At 44.6% G+C, this 21,992-nt stretch overlaps 1 protein-coding gene across 2 annotated transcripts; it reads right to left on the reverse strand.

Moving 5' to 3' along the window:
- Positions 1-1,995: 1,995 nt before the first annotated feature.
- Positions 1,996-21,696, reverse strand: CCND1 (cyclin D1). 2 transcript variants are annotated; one of them, XM_076343799.1, is made up of 7 exons: positions 21,279-21,696; positions 21,066-21,175; positions 19,363-19,589; positions 17,351-17,566; positions 16,560-16,719; positions 10,936-11,084; positions 1,996-5,409 (listed from the first exon to the last, which is right to left on the reverse strand). In XM_076343799.1, the coding sequence occupies exons 3-7, from the start codon at positions 19,558-19,560 to the stop codon at positions 5,254-5,256; spliced, it is 879 nt and encodes a 292-aa protein (XP_076199914.1). In that variant the 5' UTR covers positions 19,561-19,589; positions 21,066-21,175; positions 21,279-21,696; the 3' UTR covers positions 1,996-5,253. The 2 variants fall into 2 exon arrangements, with proteins under 2 accessions (XP_076199914.1, XP_076199912.1); XM_076343797.1 differs by having other exon boundaries at positions 19,363-19,745.
- Between the last annotated feature and the right edge of the window lie 296 nt (positions 21,697-21,992).

The raw sequence follows: 21,992 nt of genomic DNA on the forward strand, positions 1-21,992 counted from the left end.
TGTTCATAAAAGGTCCGAGCTTGTCAATCAGTTTGAATTCAGCAATGGAATTGAGGAGGTTTTTTGGATGTCTTTTGGAGGTTTTTCTGTGTATACGTCTCAATCTGATGTAAGAAAATACAGTATTTTTCTTTAATTAGCTACAGCATAGCCTAGCTGAACATGCATATTTTTTTACAGCCTATAGTAAACTGTTTTTCTTGCTACATTCTTGTCTTTCTGCCCTTTGCAATGTGAGTAATACTGGCATAGTTCACCCAACATTCAAATTTAGTAGTCTGCATTTGGAGATGATGTTTGAGAGAAGGAAAATGTAAATAACAGAGCTGACTATGTGGGCTTAAACCTACTTAAGTCACAGAACACTTCAGTCGGTTTAATAGAGTTTGTAACACTGATAGGAGAGGCAAAACCCACTTAACATGTTCAGCGAAATGCAGGTTTAAATTTCTTATTGAATCATTTTATTTTTTTATCAGCAAAAAGGTTTTTGTCCCAAATCAAGATTTCATAAGTATGTCTTCACTCAAATTTCAAACGTTTAAAATCAGAGGGGTTAGCCATCAGTGATACAAAAGCGAGTCATTTTTTTTTTCCTGTTTTTTCCTTAAAATATGCTGAAATTTTGCAGAAAGCTGATAAAAGATCTGTGTGGAAAAAATGAGTCTTTTTTGACCGAGTCCAATTTAAGCTTTGGCTTGGTCTGTATTTAAAGTCACTGTGAATCTAGTTTAGATCTTCTTTCACTGCTATACAAATCTTCCTCGGTGGCCTACCGGTGTAACTTCACCATATTGAGGAGCTCCCCATTTCAAATGGAAAGAATTACGGATCACACCATGTACTGATGCTACTTTACCTACCTGATCTATGATTTTACAGTAGGCCACGTGGTTCCGGTTTCTGTCTGAAATGACTGGGAAACTGACAACCTAATACAGGCTCAACTGTGATTCTTCTGATGCAGATGGTTTCCCATCTATTGGTAACGGCACTGAGACAAACTTACTTTGCACTAGTCTGTAATTAACATGTTAGGTGTTAACTTGGGAGTTTCATTTTTTATTTCCTTTGCCGTACTTGCTGCATAGAATCAGTTGTCATGTGAAGTTCAGTCAATGAGAAACTCAGGAGGCAGATACTGGATTTCTAATGTGCAACAGGAGAAACAAGCACTTGACGTTTTATGTAGATTGATTTGGGGTTTTTAAGGCAGAAATATTTTCCTGGGGTAAATAGTCAAATACATAGGTTAGAAGCTTGACCATTCTCCACTAAGAATAAGCTGTCTCTGCCATGTTCAGCTCTTGTAATAATTGATAATCTCCATCCCCAGTTTTCAGCGACATTTTGGAATGTGAATTGGGATACAGGTTATAATTTTTTCTCATTTTACTTTATAACCATATATAATTTCTGTCCTAGGTCCAGGGTTTTTTTTACGTATTTTTAGTAGGCTTTTACATTTTTCTGGTTTACTCCTTATTATCGTAGTGATACAATAAGATGCAAAAGCTGTGTATGAGGGGAAGGGAAGGAAAAGAAGGCAGGTTAACCTTACTGCTTTTAAACCAAACTATCTTCTGTAAAGGTATTCTAGGACAAAGCCTTGCACTGATAAATAAATACAAACAAGCATTCTCTACCATCCAACACCTACTCTATTTTACCTTTTATTGAAAAGACCCACCAAATGGTGTTTTACTCTGAGTAATTACCTTAGATGTTTAAAAGAAAGTCTTCAGCAAAAAAAATATTTTGCTTTTTTAAAAATACGCATTACTGTGACAGGCATTCACCCACCCATTACTAAAAAACGCCTACGGTTTCCGAAAATAACGACAAAAGGTTTTCAGCATTGCAACTATTAAAGCATGGAGAGTGAAACCAGAAAATGTCATGTGGTTTACTCATTGCATCAGGTAATTATTAGCATTCAGCATTCATGAAGGCAGTTTAAAAAAAAAAGAAAAAGAAGACAACAAGCAGCAGACATTGGGTTTTACCGATTTTATTTCTAGACTTTAGTTTTTTTGCTGGAAACTTGTCTGTTACAGGTCTGTTGGTGAAAATGTGCATTTCAGACCAGTGATGCCAATAAGTACAATATAAAAATGTACAAATCTGAATTGCTTGCTTACTACAGATTGTTATAATAATGTGACAAATAAAGCATCTCTGTTGGCACGTGAACCCACTTAATCTGGATTTGGCCTTTTAGTACATACAATATTTTAAAGAAATTTGCAGTACGCACTGCCACTCAGTGTAACACATAATATAACCAACAAGCACTAACTCAATAATCATGTTTGGTTCAGAGACACAGAGATGCCACAAACAGAAGTGTTTTATGAGGTAAGCAGTAAGAAATGTTCCTGAAATTTGGACAGAATGTATCCAGTCCTCCTGGGTCCTGCGACTGCTAGTAGCATTGCAATGCTTTATTTATGCACTATGTAGATCTTAACTGCATTTGCCTCAAAATGAGTTCTAATTCTGTTTTGGTTTAGCAGCATACAGGCAACAGCTAGATTATTCTTCAGCATACAACTCTGTTAGCTGGCTTATTTATGAGATTTACAGGCTTTTTAAATTAGCATTATGCTATAATTAAAAAAAAAAAAAACAAAACAAAAACAACAAACAAAAACCTAGTATATCATAACAGATTAAACACACAAAATACTTAGAGTTCCAGAAGATAACCTATCATACCAAATGATGTGTCCCAACTGACGGGAAGCCACATCAGGTGGCATACAAGAGTTATATTATAATGCACCTTTCGTATATCAATGTGGCTAATAACACAGCTTAAAACTACTATGATAATAAACCCCAGATCAGACAAAGAATCCAGCTTTATAAAATGCATAACAAAAAAACTGACATTACTTGATCTTCTGAAATGTCTGCTGTTTTTAAATTAATGCAACCTAGTTGCAAATCGCGAGACCCATTCAGAATAACGTTCGATGCATTTCCGTTTGCAGTAGAACTATGAGGCACTGTGTACGAACATTAAAACCTGGTCTAGACACGGTTAACTGAAGTATGAGGTATTGTGAAACAGGAACCTTTTTGGAATAGAGCAGTAATCACATTAAGTAAAAATTGATCACATAAAAAATCTACAAAAAAATGATGTCAATAATATAATTTTCTATGAGAAAATTAAAACCTATAACATGGCAGTATATGACATTGTATAACAAAAAAAAAAAACTGATCCACAAAATAGCAGCAAAACACAATGACAAAGATACAGAAAAGCAATGTTAATTTTTTTTTTTCAAACCATGCTGGGAATTTATCCATAGCAGCTCAATAAAAATGGAGGATCCACTCCTTTTCTTTTCTCTTTTTCTTTTTTTTTTTAATTTTAAATTTTTTTTCTTTTTTCTTTTTTTTGTTGTTTTTTTGTTGTTTTGTTTTTTTACAATCAACACCTTAGCGGCAGTTTTCTCACATACATTTCACCATCACATTCTCCTCGAGCATCAACTTCAACAGCTATGTCCACGTCCCTTCAGCTACTTTCTAAAATAATAATAAAAAGATACATAGCCAAGATGTGCAAATTTTCTATTTGTAGCTAAATAAAAAAATGGGGCATACACTGGAATAAGAACTTCTTTCAAGTACTCCAATTTTCATATCTATTAACTATGGCGTTTTCATGGTTAGACTGCTTTTGAAAAATGTATAGGAAGGGGCCAAATAGACTGCTTTGTTTGGGGTTTGTTCTTTGAAGCGTGTCCTTTTTTCTTTAATAAGCTGTGTTAAAACTGCAACATCAAGGGTAGAAAGATTTTTTTAAAAAGGGGCGATTGCATTATTTTACAAATCATACTGGCCTTACGAACATCCTCTGCAATAAATATTCTTTTTAGCCTTAACTATAAATTATATATTTTAGTGTTTAAAAACCTTCAGCTGTAAAACATCTAGCGACAATCCTTAAACTATGTGTCCTATATGTGAACCTTTAAGGCCCCTAATTTATAACGATGAGTTGGCACCAAAGGATTTCTAAACTTCAACTTTTCTATAGAAAAGGATAGGAAGATATCCCGGCAATTTGTGAATGCAATTTCTCTCACTGGAACACAACCTTCGGAAAAAAAAAATCACCTCTCCTCTAACACCATAGTTAAATGCACTTGCTTTGCAATTCCAAGTTTGCGAACAAGCACTTATATATTTCCAAACCATTCCATTAAAAAAAAATTCCCACACAATAAAAGAATGTATTTCCTATATCTAATGGACTGAAAGTGCTTTGAATGGAATGGTTTTAGAATATTACAAACAAACAAAAAAAAAAAGACTAAACTGTGGATTGAACCTGACCATAATTAGGCTGAATATCTGTGGGGTCAGACCAGCATTTTACACAGGTAACTACAAAAATATGAAGATTACAAAAATATAATATATTATGTCACTATTTCGGTTTCTCTTTATAATAGAGTATCGTATGAGTAGTACATTGGCCTTTCCCAACAATGCTAAGCTGGAACCCTACAAATGCCTTATGCACAGGCAATCCACAGGCACAAAAAAAGATTAACATATAATAATGCTGCATACTAACATACGCTAACTTATGGGTTACGTTAACCATTTATAAGGTGAAGAGGATAAAAAAAAACTAAGGAAATAAAATAAACATTTACAGATGAATTATAAAGTGACTAAATGCATAAGCAAGCAAGATACAGAAAAGCCTAGAACTGCGTTAAAGCTATGCTTTTTAAAGAAAAAAAAAGAATATTTCATTTACTATCTAAAAAAAAAAAACCCTCTTCTACTTTAAAAATGGTTGGTTTGTTTGTTTGTTTTATATGTAAGAAATCAAATCTAATACCTCCCCTGGAGACATTTCGTGTGTTAATGCCTATTTTTACAACATACAGACAAGAACACTTTAATATAAAAACTAGTTGATTATTATTGTATAAAATCCTCTATTTTTGTAGCACAAACCCCTGGGGGTAATGCAAATACTATTTTTTTCTTTTTTTAAGACAGTTTTTGGGGTATTTTTTGTTTATTTGTTTGTTTGAAGTCACAGATGGAAGGGAGACAGAGCAAGAAAAAAATATAACAAGACTGGTTTTCCCTTCTGGTATAAAAATGTCCTGGAGAAAAGGGTTTCTGGGGGGGAGATCCTGATGCTGATTCCTTCTCAGATGCCCTTTCTTTGTCTGCTTTTCTCGCCAAGCAAACCCATTAGAAGAAGTCCTCTTAAATGTTCACATCTCGCACATCAGTAGGTGTGCAGGAAAGGTCTGCTTCATCCTCTACAGTCTTTGTTTCTGAAGATACGTTGTGCTGCTGTGCCTGACGTAGACTGGATTCAAGGAGGGATTCAATCTGTTCTTGGCAGGCTCGTAAACAATCCTAGAGAAGATTAAATGGAAGGAGAGAAAGACCCAGGGTTCTTTAGAAAAATAGCAAGATCACAGACCAAATACCATTTCTTGAAAAAGCAAGAGAAATATAATCAAGCTATTTGGGAGGGCAGCAGACTGAAAGGAGTGTGGGAAGAGCAAGAGAAACACTGAATAGTGAACGGATTGGACGAGCTACCCCATTTTCTGCAGGACGCTAGCCTGGATCCAGACTTCACCATCTAACTCTTACCATCTTCTATTTAATGGCCTAGGTGAGCATCTCCACACATGGTCCTCTGGACAAACCATGACTGCCGTTTTGTTGTTAGTCTCAGCCCACAGGTCTACGACCGAGTATGATGAACGCTCCGCTACAGTGACACATGTAGTGACTAACCCGGGCAGGACCCTGACACAGTAAGTTGTAGCTTGCACTACTACTTTTCTGCCTGTGCTGTTAACACGTCAGCAGGTCTGTAAAAGTCCATTCGTCCTATCTTTTACCTCGCTGTCCTTTATACCTTTTGAAAAATAGGAACAGGCTGACTAGACAGCAGTGTGATCAATCAAAATTAAACGAGTGGAGTTGCAAAGACGTGAAACTGGGCTGGAGTCAGAGTTGGTCCAAGTATTGCTGATGCTGTAATGATTTCTACTTTTACCACAGAAACACTTTGGCAGTACAGTCTACTAGAAGTGATGGTCATAAACAGTGATTTTCCCAGGCTGAGTTACGATAATACAAAGTTCTTAGATAGAAGTGCCATATATATATTTAGATGTACGTGCCCAAAGTTGCCTGCCAACTGTTGCTATGTCCAGCAGCGAGCAGCTCAAGTTATCTAACTGATTTCTAACTCGGAAGGCATCCGAACAGAAAAATGTACCGGACTGTATGACCCCAAAATGGAGAGATCTTTCAGAAGCACCACTAAACACCTTCGTAACCATGCATTACAAAGTGCTGCCAAGCTTTCAGTTTGCTACCGCATTCACCTTGAAATCTCAGTCAGGGTGACATCTCTTTCCCTTGCTTCTAAAGGATTTTCTCAGAGCTGAATGCGCGCACAATCCTACTGAGTGTTCAGGAGGGTGCAAGGGCCTCGCCGCTTGCACAGACTTAGCTGTGAATTAAAAGCATAAAGCACCAAGCAGGATCGTGTCTATGGTGGGGAAAGATAACTTCCCCCAGGCATTAAATCATACCATGAGTAGATATATCCAATTCTACTTCTCGATCCACAGCAATTAGAATTGGAGAAGGCCCGTTAGCTCAACCTGTCCTATGGTTGTGTTCTTCAGAGCCATGTACATCTATTGCGAGGACACAGAAACGGTGCCTTAAATAGGCAAAACAATCACACTACATTTTGCCAAAATTCCTCCAGCGTGCTGTTTACTCACATCTTTATAACAAACATCGTAAGCTTTTTCCCAACATACTTAACTCTGTGTTTAAGGACTTTGAAGTTTCCTTTCAGTATTGCCTTTTCTGATTTAACCTATGACATGTGTTAGCCCTTGCGGTGAACCCAGTCTTCCATGATAAATTGCCGTCAAAAGTGTTAGGATGTGCATGACTGAGAATGAATGTTGTTTTCCTGAGAGGGTGACCTGCCTGCTGTTTTCTTTATTTCCCAGTTTCAATTCTGCCTTCATTCAGAGGCTTCTTGTGTGATCTACCAGCTTTTCACTGATTCCACTACCACAAGAATCTCCTCTGCCACCAATAAGGGCACATGGCATTTGGGGTAAAATAAGATTAGAAACCCAAGCAAACAATTCTCTGCGAGTCCTTTCTGAGAGAGAGGGAGGTTAATCCTACCTCTAAGCAGATCAGACCATCAGTTACAGCTCACTGAAAACACATAACCTATGACCTTTTCTGGTTTAAACCCTAGTGTAATATTTCCTCTTGACAGAGACACACAGCACTTTAAATGACAAAAAGAAACGCCTCGTATCCTAAAGTCATCATGCCTGTGGCTCCTACATACCTCCGGCCTTCACAATAAGATCTCTATGAAGTCCTTTCACCCCTTCTCAAGATACGACGGATCAATCCCGACTGTAAGGCTTCTACTTGCATGTCCTGTACCACGTACCTCAGTCACACTTGGAATTAGATGTATTAAAAGAGTAGTACATGAATACAGGTTTAGGTATTTTCAGTTTTACAAATCCAGGCGCTTTTGAGGATAATTCTGTTTTAACAAGGTAGCATGTTCAGTGTTCCAAACTGAAAGCCAATTTATTTTCAGAACAAAACAAACCCTGCTTGCCTTTTTGGGGGGGGGGGGCGGGATTGTTTGGTAGGGCTTTTGTGTTGTGGTTTTTTTTTTTTAATCCTACCATTTGCATATAGCGTGTTTGAGCTCCGAAAACTAAAACCATTCAAAAGAATTTCTATAAATACCTATTCTTCTCCCTCTAGAGTCCAGTCATGAATAAGTACATAGGACTATGTAATTTAAAGGTAATTTTTGACCACAGAAATTTTTTTTCCTGTGAGATTCTCAGAGTACAGCATGTTGTATCTGTATTTTTTTAAAACATAATCTTTACAATTTATTATGAACAGACCATGTCTGAAGCTACAGTTGAATGCATGAATATTTTTTTCATGTTTTCGGCATTTTTGTTCAAGTAATTTCTTATTCAGATGACTATTGGATGAGTAGTTTGTCTGCAGGAATGTACTAGAGCTAGCAAAAGTAACTGCAAAATAGAACATTCACTGTGAACCTCACCAAAGCTTTTTTCATTCTCAGTACTTCTCAATACTGAAAAGCAAATACAAAACTTGTGCATTACTCTGATAACTTCTCCCAACAACTTTTCTGCTTCACTACCCAAATTTTCAATGCCCACAGTTTGTTCAAGGTCATAAACCCTTCCTGGATTAATTAAGCTCCTCAGTGCAAAAAAAAAAAAAAAAAGACTTGCTAGCTTAACTGATGTGGTCAAATACCTTTAACACACATAGTAGACACGATCAGACTCCAGGGTCAGATACTAAAGGAAACAAACAACAACAAAAAAGAAAGTGCCTGGAAATCCTTTGTTACTGCCTGACCCGTTCTGGATAACAAGCACATGTTTGAAGGTGCCTCTGAGTAGGGGCAGGCAGGAGATGAATTCCAACGTACTAACAGACAGCATGGAAACCCAATCTAATCTAGTTTAGCAAATTTCTGGCCTGGAAATGAATGTCAGGTAAAATTCAATCTGTTTAGATGATGGGGTCAAGAATAGAATGATGGAAGACAGCCCAAGACTTCTAATTGTGATTATCTGACTTCTAATTGCCCCTGATCAAAGGCAAAATGGGAAATTGGACTCCTACCAACGTAAACATGAACCATAAAGGAATTCCAATCAGGTGATATTCATTTTACTTTAGATTCAGCTTTCATTGAGACTAAAGGTAAAAAAGTGTAATTATATAACCTGAAATCCAACAGACCAGCTGCTCTAGCTAATAGATAATCAGGGAGAATGTTAGCCATGTTATAATGCATGCTCTTAATATTTCAAGACAATCCAATATAAAGTGTATTCATTTGTGCGGACTGAGAAGGGGAACTGTCACTGTGGAGTAACAAACTTCATATACATGCTAGTGAAATAAGATAATAGGAATAGCATTTGATACCATGGATTACACAGGCACGTCTTACGGGAAATCCTCCATGCGGGGGAATCATGCTATGTATGAAACCAAGCAGTTTTCTCTGCTCAAAGCAACAGTAGCGAAAAATGCTGTTCCCTTATTCCATTACAAACACAAAAGTATACATATACATAGGTATAATTTTATGATGCTTATTCTCTGTAGCAACCTATACAAAAACCTGACTTCTAACTCTAGCTGCTCTAACACGTGAATTTACTTAGCAGTGAAAGCTGGAGGGGAGTTGCTTCCTTTTAAAGCTCTTAAGTTTAAGTTCAGGTCATACAGATTGTGGCCTTGCAATGACTCTGGACAATAAAAAAGAAATAAGCAAGGATTCTCCTTGCTAAAACGACTTTCTTTTCTTTTAAAAGAGCTCTGTCATCAACTAAGTCAAGTCACATAAGGACATGCTGTTGTTCTCCAAGACGTGAGAGAATCTACTTCAATGCTTTGTATCAGGAATGATTAAATAATGTTTTTGTTTGAATCAGATACTGTTAGAACATATAGCGAGCCTAGTATTTTTCCTCAGTACCTGCTTCAAATATCTTGCATTGGATAGTGGCCAACCATACGCTGAAATATCTACATTGTTCACAAACTGACTAAAAGCATTACACGTACATACCAAACTGAGCAGCATTTTATTTCAACATCTGAAGTTCTTATAGTATTTAACATTTCAGCACTGGATCCATATTACTTTAGCTGCAGTAATATAAATGGCAAAAATAACGTGCTCAATACTGAGGCATTGTTAAGGTGATCAAAATAGTAAGCTGAGATACCGTATTTGTCAGCAATTTTCACATAGTCTATCAAAAGTAAAATATTCTTTTGTGAATAATTAATTATGATGCATTCATCTTTCCAGAAATCACTCAATCCTGTCAACAAAGTCCAATTATACAAACCTAGTTTTGCAGTGTCTGGACTAGTATAGTTCTCTACGTATTTAAATTATTAACGTGTAAAATAATTTAACAGCATCTCAAAGATTCTGCCGCTAACCACAGAGTTGTCTTTATTTGACTCATTGTCCAGCGCTTGGAGACCTCACAAGAACCTTTTTAAAGCATCTATTTATTGGTCTTCCACATTGTTACAAAACAAAGCTCAACTCTGCCCCAACTTCACACACCATTATGACATGGATCATTGACTTTAGGTCTTCCTTGTAGGCTCCCTTCCTGGCCCATTCACTCATGAAAGGTTTATTGCTCACTAGTTTACTGATGTGCATCTCCTGGAAGCTGCAGGGCAAAATGGGAGTCCTGTGAGGACCATCTACCTTGTCAGAAAGTCGTGGGACAAGCATTTGTTCCAAAAAGGAATTCAATACCAGCTACTGTGCAGGTCTAGCACGTAATAAACCAAATTAGATCATTAGAACTCTTTTAAGAAGGGCTTTTTCACACCACTTGGCACAATAAAAGGCCTCGAGAATGGTCAAAGATAAGGTCAGAGATACCACGAGGTCTCAGTAACTATTTCCTCGTCTTATTCTCAAAGTTTTGTTTTACACAGACTCCTGGTTTAATTACCTACAACCAAACACAGCCTCTGCAATGTCCTAAATCGATGCAGGGTTTCCTTTGCTTTGTCGGATACGCCTCCCTTACAAACATTCGAGCTGGATGGGGCATTCCTATTAGTGAACTGCAGCAGCGTAATCACAGATTATTAATGGATATAATGACAGTTAAATAACTAGGACGGACACAAGAGAACACGTTAAAAAAACCCACTCTGAGGTTTGACTTTTATCGAGATTTACTGTCAGATTAGCTACTATGCAGTAAGCAGGCATTCATTCTTAAACTCTAAGGCAGGAGATCAACTGAGAGAGTCACTTACCGGATCACATTTGATAACTTGTGATAGGAAATGTGTGAGGCATTGATAGGAGAGGAAAGTGTTAGTGTTCCCCAGATGCAGGCCTTGCACAGCTGCTACCACACTGCCAGCTGCGATCATGGAAGGTGGGTTTGAAATAAATTTAATATCTGTATGAAGAAAGAAGAGAGAGAAAAAAAAAAAAAAAAAAAAAGACTGAAATGATTGCTTTAGGAGAAGCCTGCCCATACACATACACTCTTCTACCAGCATGGCTTCAGCTGCCAACTATTGCATCCAAAAAGGTAGGGAAAATTGTGAGCAGAAAGGTGCCTCCTGCTCTAAACTGTTACAGGTCCGAACCTGTGAACACTTACCCACATGAGCAACTGTACTTCAGTGAGTAGCCCTTCCTAGCACTGCGCCTGGGAGGCCATTCATCACTTTGAGGTATTTTTATCGTGAGCAGGGCCCCCATTCTTCAAATGTTAAAATACTTTGCTCATGTGAATAATGCCACTGGGGTCAATGGTACTATACATCTGAGGAAACCTGTTCGCATTCTTCAGTGTTTCGCATTATCAGATCCTAGGTGCGCTCTAATAAGGGGTCCTCGGGCCCTTTAAAGCAGAAACCTTTGCATTGACATTCAAAGGAATATAGCTTTAATGAACAACAACATCGACAAAAAGAAAGAAAGAGAAAGACTGCTTAACCCTGTCAGGAGGCAGATAATCCATATTTAAATTAAGGTTTCATCTTAAAAATGCTTTGTCTCAACCTAGTCTCTTGTCAGTGGCTGCCATCCATCCTGGCAACAGGGATTTAATGTAAATGTGGCATAACTAAGTGACGGGGGTCCCAAGAATTGGCGGACAATCAGTTACATTCTGATGTGACACCATGCTGACAAGAGGCTGGGCCCCCTTCCAGACTGCATTGCTGTAGGTCTCTCCACAAAGCCACTCCCATGATTCCTTAAGGGGCTATCTCTGCCATTTAGCATGTTTTTGGTTTGGTTTTTGTTTTGTTTTGTTGGGGTTTTTTTTAATACGAATAATCCACATTTTAATGCCAAGACTCTTTCTGCTGAACAGGAATGCGTTTGATCCGTGGCAGTGTACACCTTGAGGAGAATCAGAAACAAAGGAAGTAAGTGGCAGAAGTAAACGTCTAATTTTGTGAGGAAGAGAGGGAAATGCCACATTATACACAAGAACCTGAGATACATTCCTTCAGCTTTTATCAGAATGCAACTTCCTCTGGGTTGAAAAAATATAAACCATCTGTCAAACCCTTGAATGAAATCAAAGGAATGGACAGCTTAGAGGGCTCAGTAGAACAGTTTAAGTATTAAATCATGCATCTCCTTTATTATGATAAAATAACTTTTGTGTAAATGTTTTACCAGTGAAACTAAAGACTTTGGGACTCTATGAAAGTCCTCTCTCTGGATCTATTCATATACCTCTGACACTCCATTGTAGCCCTGACCAATACCCACCTTCAAAGGGGCATTTCGCCCAGCGTTCTATGAACCTTCAAAATTAAACCGATACGGTGAATTGTGGCCAAACTTTTGTGATGCACTGCCAGCGAAAAGGCAAGCTTGATCTAAAGTCATCTCATTTATGTTACTGTGCTTAAAATAAATATAGTTTATCCCCTTTCCCATTTTCCCTATTTGCGGGCAGATATAAATACACCCACCTTCTAACAAGCTTCTGTCATTCCCAAAAATCGAAGCAGTCCAGACTGCTTACTGACACTATACACATTCCAAAGCCAGTCCCTTCACTGAAATACTGATACGCAGTTGCAGGTAGACTTCAGAAATGAGGGATTTCAGTAGGCAAGCACGAATTCCACCAAGATTGGGTTCCTCAGAGGGGTACGGTGGCAGCGCGTTTGCGACACTATTTACTGAGCTCCACAAACAGAACATGACCAAAATGCGTCAGTTTAATGAGTCTGTCCTGACAGGATCACGTTTGGGATTAATATTTGCGTTCTTCTTTTAAATGGAGCAGTAAACAAGAACATGAATTCACAGTCACACCCTCATTCTTTCCAAGGTGGAAAAGTGATAATGAAGTTTAAATGACCAGTTTGTGTCTGTCCCTGTAACCACTCCAGACAAGCAGCATGGACTGCCTTTTTGTTGCAACTCAACAAGGAATTATTTGTGGCAGAGGCCACTAATTTCAGCATATTAATCAGGGGGCCCCTCTCGCCTGTAATTGGATGCCCCCAAGTGAAGAGTGTGGCATCATTGTCAGCCTCCATCGCCTCATCTTGCGCTATTGAGCGCTCAGGAACAAGGGGGCTTCGGTGAGATGAATTAGACCTGACACAGCCACAATGGGGTAGGGGGCCCCATCAATTGAAGCACACATCCCCAGTAGCCTATCTGAGACTTCATCCAAAAAGAATAAACAACTTCAGCGTTGTTAAAAAGAGAGAGAGAGAGAGAGAGAGGAGGGGGAGGAGAGAGAAGAATGCCAGCCACCCTGAAGGGAGGACAAAGCAGGCATATAGGCGCTGCAGCGCTTTAAAAAAAATTCCTAACAAGGCGAGTCACCCCTTTTCCTTTTTAAATGGAGCAGCAATTCCATCCGTCTGGAGAGCTGGGGGCTATGAATGAAAATCTTTTCATTGAGGCAAATCAAAACTGTGAACATAAATCACTTGCTGCAAGATGCAACAGGTTCCAACTGGTCACATACCTTGAGACTCCCAATTTTATAAAGGCCAGAGAATAGGAGAATTGTAACACGCTTGTTTCAAAGGGGGATCTTTCTTTCTCCATCGAAGAGGAGGAAAGCAACAACAATAATAGCAATAATAATAATATAAAAGGAGCCTGGTATGTTTTGATAACCAGAGGAACATAATGAAATGCTGAAGCTCCAATATTTGTTGCTATTCATTGTTACGCTTGTATAGAGCTGCAGTTCTCCCTCAACACTGGTCTTAACTTGGGCCAAAAGAGGCCTGCTTCCTTTTGAGCTCTCCCTGCCTTGCTCGGCCATGCCAAAGCCCCATTCATTAAGCTCAATTATGTGTTAACTTCAAACAACCCCTGGTAATTTTTTTTTTTTTTCTCCCGAACCTACCACAGCACAAAGACATCCTTTGGTGAAAATGGATTTTTCAAAACTAAACCAAATCAAACAAATCCACTTCTAGTAGCCAGACAACTGAAGAAGGAGCTCAGAAGGAATTCCCCTCAACTTCACCTTGCAGCGTAACCTTCTCTTTCTGGAGCAAACGCATACACACTCATCTACAAACACTTCCACAGCCTTCACCTTGTTAAGCCAACTGGCGGAGATTTTATTTTCTAAGCAAGCATTATTTTGCTGCCTCTTCTTAGGAGACCCTCCTTTACAGTAGAGGACGCAGGCTGTACTTCAAGCAAAGGATATACTGCACTTGCCCCTGAGGCCACTTAAGCGAGTGTCAGTGTTTCCAGTGGACTTTGGATTGGGCCCCACAGCATCCAGGCAGCACAACGCATTTGCAGTCCATCTAGGTTCATTTTGGCAAGGGGAAATACAACACAACCCAGCGACAGCAAAGCAAAGTCCAGATGCTACTTAAGCCACATGTGATCTTCACTAGCCAACAAAGAAGTCATGAGGAAAGCAAGAGGTAGAGAAAATCCTGACATCCAAAAATAACAATAAAAATACAGAGCCTAGTGGCAGCCTTCCTGAGCGCTCTTTCCCCAGGCAATATTCCCAACTTCAGTAGGGAGCTGAAGAGGGCCCCAATTCTGGTGAGCTCAGTACTGGTTTTTTTAAAAGCTATGTAAAACTCCCAGAACATGGTTCTCATTTACTGATCCATTCTCCAGCTGTGGTGTGTAGCAGTGTTAAATAAAGGCTCTGGATGTGCTTCCTAAAAGAAACATAACAACACCGACAGTAGATCAAAGTACTGGACTCTTAGCAAGTCTCCAACCTTTGAACTACTCTTGTTTTCATCCCTGTCATTGCCAACGCAACAACCTAGGTTAAACATCCCCATATCCAAAGGGGAGGCCGGGTAGCTGTTCTCTTTAGCTAACAGCCGAGGAAGCTTCAAACTTAGCAAATCACGCATTTGGAGTCGCAGCAGCCTTATCTGGTAGAATCTGGCATGGAGAGTTACGTCTATTTTCCCAAAATGTTGCTGCAGGTAGTTTGAAGGCTGTTTGAAGGTTGTAGCGCTCCGAACACCGAGCATTATTCCAGGCAATCTAACTTACGAACTGCCCGTTATGCTGATGTTAGGCCCAAGATGAAGAGCAATGCCAGTGTTTACAAATTTCTCTTTTATGGCTTGGTCGTTCTATCTTTAGGCCTTGCAGTAGGGCCGATTCTATGAAATAAATTTTTTCTTCCGAGTGCCTGCAATCTTTCTTCAATCTTTTTATACCGAATCCATCTCTGGAAAATAAACTACACAACTTTAGTTTGTGCCATTGACCACACACGTCCCACCGAGGTTTTCAAGTGTGGATACCTCTTCTCAAGTCCAAATGCAGGCTTGCTCTCTTTTTTTAGCACAACTGCTACTGAATATTAACGTTTACTAAAGCGCTGTATCTCCTTTACACTAAGTTTTTATCAGTGTCAACAGAGTGTCTGGCATTCCTCTTTACGTGCTACTGCGAAAGAACATTTGCTTTGGCTGCTTTTTCTTCCTTATTCTTTTGCCATTCCTGGATTGGTCTCGCCATACTAAAAGGAAACGCGCTGAACGCGTTCTGTTTAAACAGAGTATCTTCCCTCTAGAACTTATTTTGTCCCTGCTCCTCCAGCTCTGTCCTGTGGGAACAGTGAGATCTGGAGAACAGAAAGGCTCCTCTAAAACTTTTTTTCCTTCCCACTTGTTAGGGTTCAGCGGGTAAAGCCGGTACATGCACAAATGCATACACACACAGTCCACATGCAAACATGGAACTTCAAAGAACCAGTGCTCGCGCACGCACGGTGCCCTTGAAACCAAAGATCAGGCCTCTGCAAACCTGGCCTAGCGAACAGTCGGCGTCTTTGGAGGCCGGCCCTGCACATGGCTTCAGCGCAGCACGTGGTCAGAAGGGTGCAGATGGCAGCGGCTCGGTCCTGTGCCAGGAAAGCCTCTGTGCCGCGTGGCCCTCCTCCAATCCACCAGCCACCGAGGAGGGAGGAAGAGGCAACTTGAAGAGGGAAGTTTTGAAACCCCCACGCAGATCTATTCACAAGCAAAATCTCCCTCCGCCTTTAAAAACCGTCTTAAGAATGAATCCACACGGGGAGGGATTCCCCGTACGGGCAGTAAGCCTTTTGCAGCCCCCACGTAAAACCCGGTGTACGGAGGTGAAGAAATCGTGCCACGCTGAGCTGCGACTCCACGGCTAAGCTACAAAGAGGGGGGGTACTTCTCCCTCTCCGGCAACACCACATACTCCACTCAGAAGCAAAATGTCTTCTGAAAAAACTTACCTCCGCAAAGTAACCCACCTTCTGCAAACAACAAGGGGCAATAATCGAGGCTTAAACAACCTCCCCACAGCTCTGTGAGCTCGCTTTAGACCACAGCTACGGGAAGCTTTACAAGCCAGGGGGTAGATGCATGTAGGGGAGCAACACGCTTTGCTTAACGTGCAGGGCTCATACCTGTAGCGCACAGAGCCACAAAAGTCTGAGCATGTTTACGGATGATCTGCTTGGTGTCCTCTGCCAGAGGCATTTTAGTAAGGAAATGTTCAATGAAATCGTGGGGGGTCATTGCAGCCAGATTCCATTTCAGCTTATTCACCAGAAGCAGCTCCATTTGCTGCAAAGACAAGAGGGAGGGAAGGGGGAAGAAGAGAAGAGGAAGGAGAAGAGGGAAAATGTGGTTAGCTCCGCTCACACACGGCCGGACGAGCAGTATCCGCAGCTGGGCGAGTCAGCTCTCGGCCGAGCCCGCTTCCCCGGCCTGGGGGGGTGTGGGGGGGTGTGGGTTGGGGGGCAGTCCTCCCGCGGCGGAGCCCCGGCTCGGGCGGGGGGCGCGGGCGGGGGCCGGAGGGCGCCGGGCCGCCCCCCGCCGGGAAGGGCCCGCCGCAGCCCCCCCGCGGGGCCGCCAGGGGGCGCCCGCGCCGCGCCCAGCCGCGCGCTGGCGGCGGGTCCGGCCGGGGCAGCCCCGCGGGCCGCGGCCGGGGAAGCGGGGGGCGGCCGCTCGGCACGGCCACGGCCAGGGCCCGGGCCCGGGCCCCGGCCCCGCTTCGCTCCCCTCCCGGGCCGCCGCCGGGGCTACAGCTCCTGCGGCGGCGGGGAACGGCTGCCGCCCGCCGCCGGCACCCCCGCCGGCGGGGAGGCAGCCCCCTCCCCGCCTGCCCTGGTGTCGGGGGGCTTGCTAATCGGCGGTTTTGGTTTGGGTTTTGGGTTGGTTTTTTTTTTCCTGAGGTGATTAAACGTGAAATTACCAGTAATTCGTCGGGTCTAATGGAGTTATCTGTATAAATGCACAGTTTTTCTGCGGTCAGAGGAATAGTTTCCTTCATTTTTGAAGCCACAAACATGCAGGTAGCTCCGAGCAATTGCAATCGGCTTTTCTTGAGGGGTTCAAACGACAAAAATCTGTCCAAATAATTCATAGCCAAGGGGAAAACTTCCTCTTCGCACTTCTGCTCCTCGCAAACCTGGAAGAAGGAGAGAGATTGTTGAAGAATAATTTAATATAAGCGAAAGCTAGGCTTGTCCCGCCGCCCTCCTCTTCCCTCCCCTCCTCGCCCCCCAGGCTTTGCAGGGCAAGGTTGAAGGAGACGAGGGGGAAAATGCAGTTGGGGGAAACGGGTAAGTAAGGGAAAAACGGAGGCATCAAAGAAAATGGAAGAGAAAGTCACGAGTGACAAAGTGGGGAGAAATGTGGCGTTAGAAATCCGCAGGCGATTCATGGTAAAAAGCGGGGGGGGGGGGGGGGAGGGGGGGGGGAATCGAAGAGGAGGTCTGTCCCCATCTTTCCAGCCCCTAGAACAAATTTTTAAAAAGGAAAGAAAAAGGAAAGCGGAGGAAAATGCGAGCCCCCGTGTCTGGGAATGGGGTGCAGAGCCGGGCTTGCCCCCGGATTTATTTATTTCGCTTCTATTTTTTCGTCTAATTTGCCGTTGTGCTGCCGATTCCCCTCTCTGGTCGAGACACAAAGGTGGCGTCCAGCCTCATTTCCCCAGACGTCATCTTTTCAAAAAATATTTAAAAATATTTAAAAAATTCTTCGAGCTCTCAAAAAAGGTTGAAAATGAAGCGGCGGGGGTCCTTTACCGATCCCCGTGCCGATGGTCCTGCTGGGGGGCTCCGGGGAGGCCCCCCGAAGTGAAATTCACCGCCTCCCTCTCTCGCCCTGCAGCACAGCCGGGCGCGACATTTCCCAGAGCAAGGCAGGGCGCTGCGCTTTCAAAAATTAATTAAAAATAGATCGCGGGCGCCCAGGGCTTCCGAAAAGGCATGAAAATGTAGCCCAGCTCCCGGGGCTCCCGCTGGGAGCCCCCCCAGACGTGTCCCGCCAGGGGACGAGGCCCTTTCCAACTCGCTTTTCCCAGGCGACCTTGCAGATCGCCGCCGCAGCACAAGCATGCCTTTGAGGGGTGACCACAGCTCGAGCCTCTCTCCGCGCCGAACAAAGAAACTTTCACCCTGCAACTCCCCCAAGAAACGCCGGAGCCCCTCCGGCCGGTCCCCCTGCCCGCAGCCCCAGCGGGGTCCCCCGGCCCCCGACCTTCTTCCCCCGGCCCCCTTCCCCCGCTCCCCCCCGCAACACACACCCTTGGCTTGCGCCCCGGGACTTTCTTAATTTTTCTCCCGATTAATAAACACTTATGCTTTGCAAATAAAAGAACAAAGATGGCGCATAATACTGGCACGGGCAGCCACTTGCATACGTGTACAAGGATATTAATTTAAAATAAAATCCCCAGAAAAAATTAACTGGCAGGGGTTCCCGGCGGCCCCGCACCGCGCGGCCGGGGGCTCGGCAGCCGGGGCCGCTCCCCGGCGGGGCGGCGGAGGGGGGTGCCGCCGAGCGGGCTGTCCTCCGCGCTCCCCTCCGCCGGTACCGCCTTGCCCCGACGGCCGGAAAAGGTGGCGGGGCACCCCCCGACCCCCGACGCGGTGTGCCGGCGGGGGGGGGGGGGTGGTTGGGGGGGGGGGGGGGGGGGGTGTCGTCCGCCGCCCCTCCGCGGCGGGACCGGACTGCTGCAGCGGGGATAAAGAAGCGGCAATAACGGCGGCGGCGATCGTAACCCCGGCCCGCGTCCCGTCGTTACACGCGGGCGTCTCCGAAGCCAGAGCAACGTGTGCCGCGCCGGGGAACTTATTTCGGGGGGGGGGGGGGGGGGGGGAAGGGGGGGGGCCGGGAGCGGCAGGAGATGGGGGAGCAGCTCTCCGGATTAATGCATCTCGGTGCCGAGGCTTGCAAAGAAAATCCCCGAAAGATACAAACCTCCAACATCCAAGTGGCAACTATTTTCCTCATATATGGCAAGATTTCTTTCTGCACGCACTTGAAGTAGGAGACGGAGGGCGAGCAGGTCTCCTCCGCCTTCAGCATTGTCTGCAGCACCCTGTCATTGAGGAGGTTGGCATCTAGGTAGGCTCGTCGGATGGTCTCCACCTCGCAGCACAGCAGCTGATGTTCCATGTCTGCCTCCGTCGTCTCGAGTCAGTTTTCTGCAGCAGGACTGAGTCAGTCGCTCGCTCGCTCTCTCTCTTCCCCTTCCAGGAGTCCCTTGGATGCTGCTTCTGCTACTGCCGCTACAGCCCTCTGGAGGCTGCAAAACTTTCTAACTTCCAACAAAACTCTCCTGTATAGTCCCTGTGACGTTACTGTTGTTAAGCAGAGATCAAAGCACGAGAGAGAATGAGAAAGAGAGAGAGAGAGAGCCAAAAGCAAGGGGCAGAGCCCTAAAGCCATCCCATAGGCTTCAAGTCCTTCCCCTTTGCTTAGCTTATAGAGAGCAGGGTTTTAATGCAAATGCAAATGAGACAAGGGCTTGCTTTCTTCAAGGGCAAGGGAGAGGTGGGGGAAACCCAAATTGTCTCTTCAGTGTATCATGCATAATTTTAAAAATGGAGCGAGTTCTGCAGTGGGAGCCAAATGATGAATGGGGCTAGGCCACACACAGACACGCAGGGATATAAATACAAGGAGACTTGGTTGGTATTATTTTACTGGGGGCGCCGGGGAGGGGGAGCAGGGCAGTACCAGCACATCGCTGTTCGTTATCAATTATTATTATTATTGCCATCACCGATGCGTACCTGCGATATCTGTCGTTTAAAAAGGCACGTTCCCAACCTGAACTCCCGCTCTTTGATTCCAAGGGAAAAGCTTTCTCCCATTCCTTCAGTCCTATTTTTCCCCAGCCTAGATGGTTTTGCTGCACGCCAGAATTTTAAAGGAATTGGGGTCTCCCCCCCTCTGCCAAGACGGTGCTTTTTCTTATCTTTTTTTTTTTTCTTTAACGTCTTTCCTTTCACTTTAAAGGTTTTACCCTCCAGAAGGGGCACAGAGGTGGCAGGGGACAGGGCGATAGCTAATCCGAGCCGCAGTCGGCAGCAGTGCACGCCGGGCAGGCCGCACTCGGCACCCCACCCCCACCGCTCACAGCCACCCAGAAAAAATATCCCAGCAGAGCAGCAAAATGGTGGCCAGCGCTTCCTCTAGCACCTAAAGGGAGATGAATCGGGGGGGGGGGGGGAGGGAGGTGCCGGCAGCCGCCGGAGCCTGCGGGGGCCTCATGCAACACGCCGCGCCGCCAGGACAGCCTGTCCACGCGTGACGTGCAACGGCGGCGCCCCACCGTAAATAACTCCCGTTCCCCGGCTGAACTGCCCGTACCTGAAAACACTTTGCTTTGCATTGTTTCTAATAAAAGAGTCTCTTTTAAACTCCTCACTTTTCGAGGGGCTGACAGGGGAGCTTGGGGCCTGCCGGAGAATACCGGAGGTGAAGCCCATGCACCACTGCATGGGAGGAACGACTTGTCCTGCACCAAAGTGGAGCGGGGAGAAGTGGGAAGGCCATAAACTGGGGTTCACGCTGCCTTCTGCCTGCCCGCCCCTCAAAACCTGAGCACTCGGATTAACCTCAGCCTCGGTGCTTTAGCATCGCCTGGGCGCAGCACCGATAGCAGGAATACCTACCGGTGGTAGAGCACTCGCGGCAGCATCGCCAGCAGGCGTCAGGGCAGCGGAAGGGTCTCGTGGCCGTGGAGGACATGCCGTGGAGTCATATAGCATCTCTCCTGCATGACCTGCGGGGAAAGCAGTGCCAAAGATCACAGGGCATGTTGTTGCACAGTTGCGTGTTTACGTAATCTCTTTGCATGAAATAGCTGCCCATCTTCCCTAGTTTACCGGTTTGCTTGGCCATTTGTCTCCATTTTGTCTTCGTCTGTTAAGAGGATGTCGGAGGCCCGGGGATCTTAGTTCCCCTTGTGCGCCGCAGCCCCTGGGGCGAATCCGGACAGTTTCTCAGCGAGGAAGCTGTCCCCTGCCTGCGTCCCTCCGCCTGTCTATTGTGCTTCACACACAGGACATGCACTTCTGTTTTCACAACTTCAGTTGGCCGGGGAGGTTTTACTTTTTGGTGAAGAAACACGCCATGACCCTGCACTCCCAGAGTGGAATTCGGCCTGCCCGCAATACCCAACTGGGGGATCCTCTTTAACCGACTTCGCTGCAGCCCCGACCCCTTTCTGGGGAGCAGCTGCTGTGGGGGTGCAGGGAAAGCGCTTGGGGGAGCCGGTCCCTGCCCCTTCGCCTCCCCAGGATGGTGCCAGCACTTTGCCTCCAAACATTTGTTCCCGGCCACGTCGCCCGAGCCGCCCGGCCCTGCCCAGGAGCACGGACTCCCAGCCCCGCGCAGCACCCATGCCTCCGGCATCCTCGCCCTCCCGGTGCCGCCCGGTTGGGGTGGGCTCGGTGAAGGGGTGCCCCCCCCCCCCCGCTTTCAGCACGGGGCTGGCGTTTCATTCATAAAAGCTCCCCGGCGGGGCGCGGGGCTCCCCGGCGGGCGGGCGGGCGGTGCCGGCGGCGGGGAGCGGCGCTGGCCCCGGGCCCGGGGGAGCC

Source organism: Aptenodytes patagonicus, chromosome 7 (genome assembly GCF_965638725.1).
Source record: "Aptenodytes patagonicus chromosome 7, bAptPat1.pri.cur, whole genome shotgun sequence".
In the NCBI taxonomy this organism is placed as follows: Eukaryota; Metazoa; Chordata; class Aves; order Sphenisciformes; family Spheniscidae; genus Aptenodytes; species Aptenodytes patagonicus.

What these genes read in the sequence shown, in the direction of transcription:
- CCND1 (XM_076343799.1), bottom strand. Translation starts at nt 19,560, where the DNA reads ATGGAACATCAGCTGCTGTGCTGCGAGGTGGAGACCATCCGACGAGCC. An exon ending in TTGCCACTTGGATGTTGGAG is followed by an intron (nt 17,567 to 19,362) that starts GTTTGTATCTTT and finishes TCCTTCTTCCAG; the next exon opens with GTTTGCGAGGAGCAGAAGTG. An exon ending in TGTGGCTCTGTGCGCTACAG is followed by an intron (nt 11,085 to 16,559) that starts GTATGAGCCCTG and finishes TTCTTCATACAG; the next exon opens with ATATTAAATTTATTTCAAAC.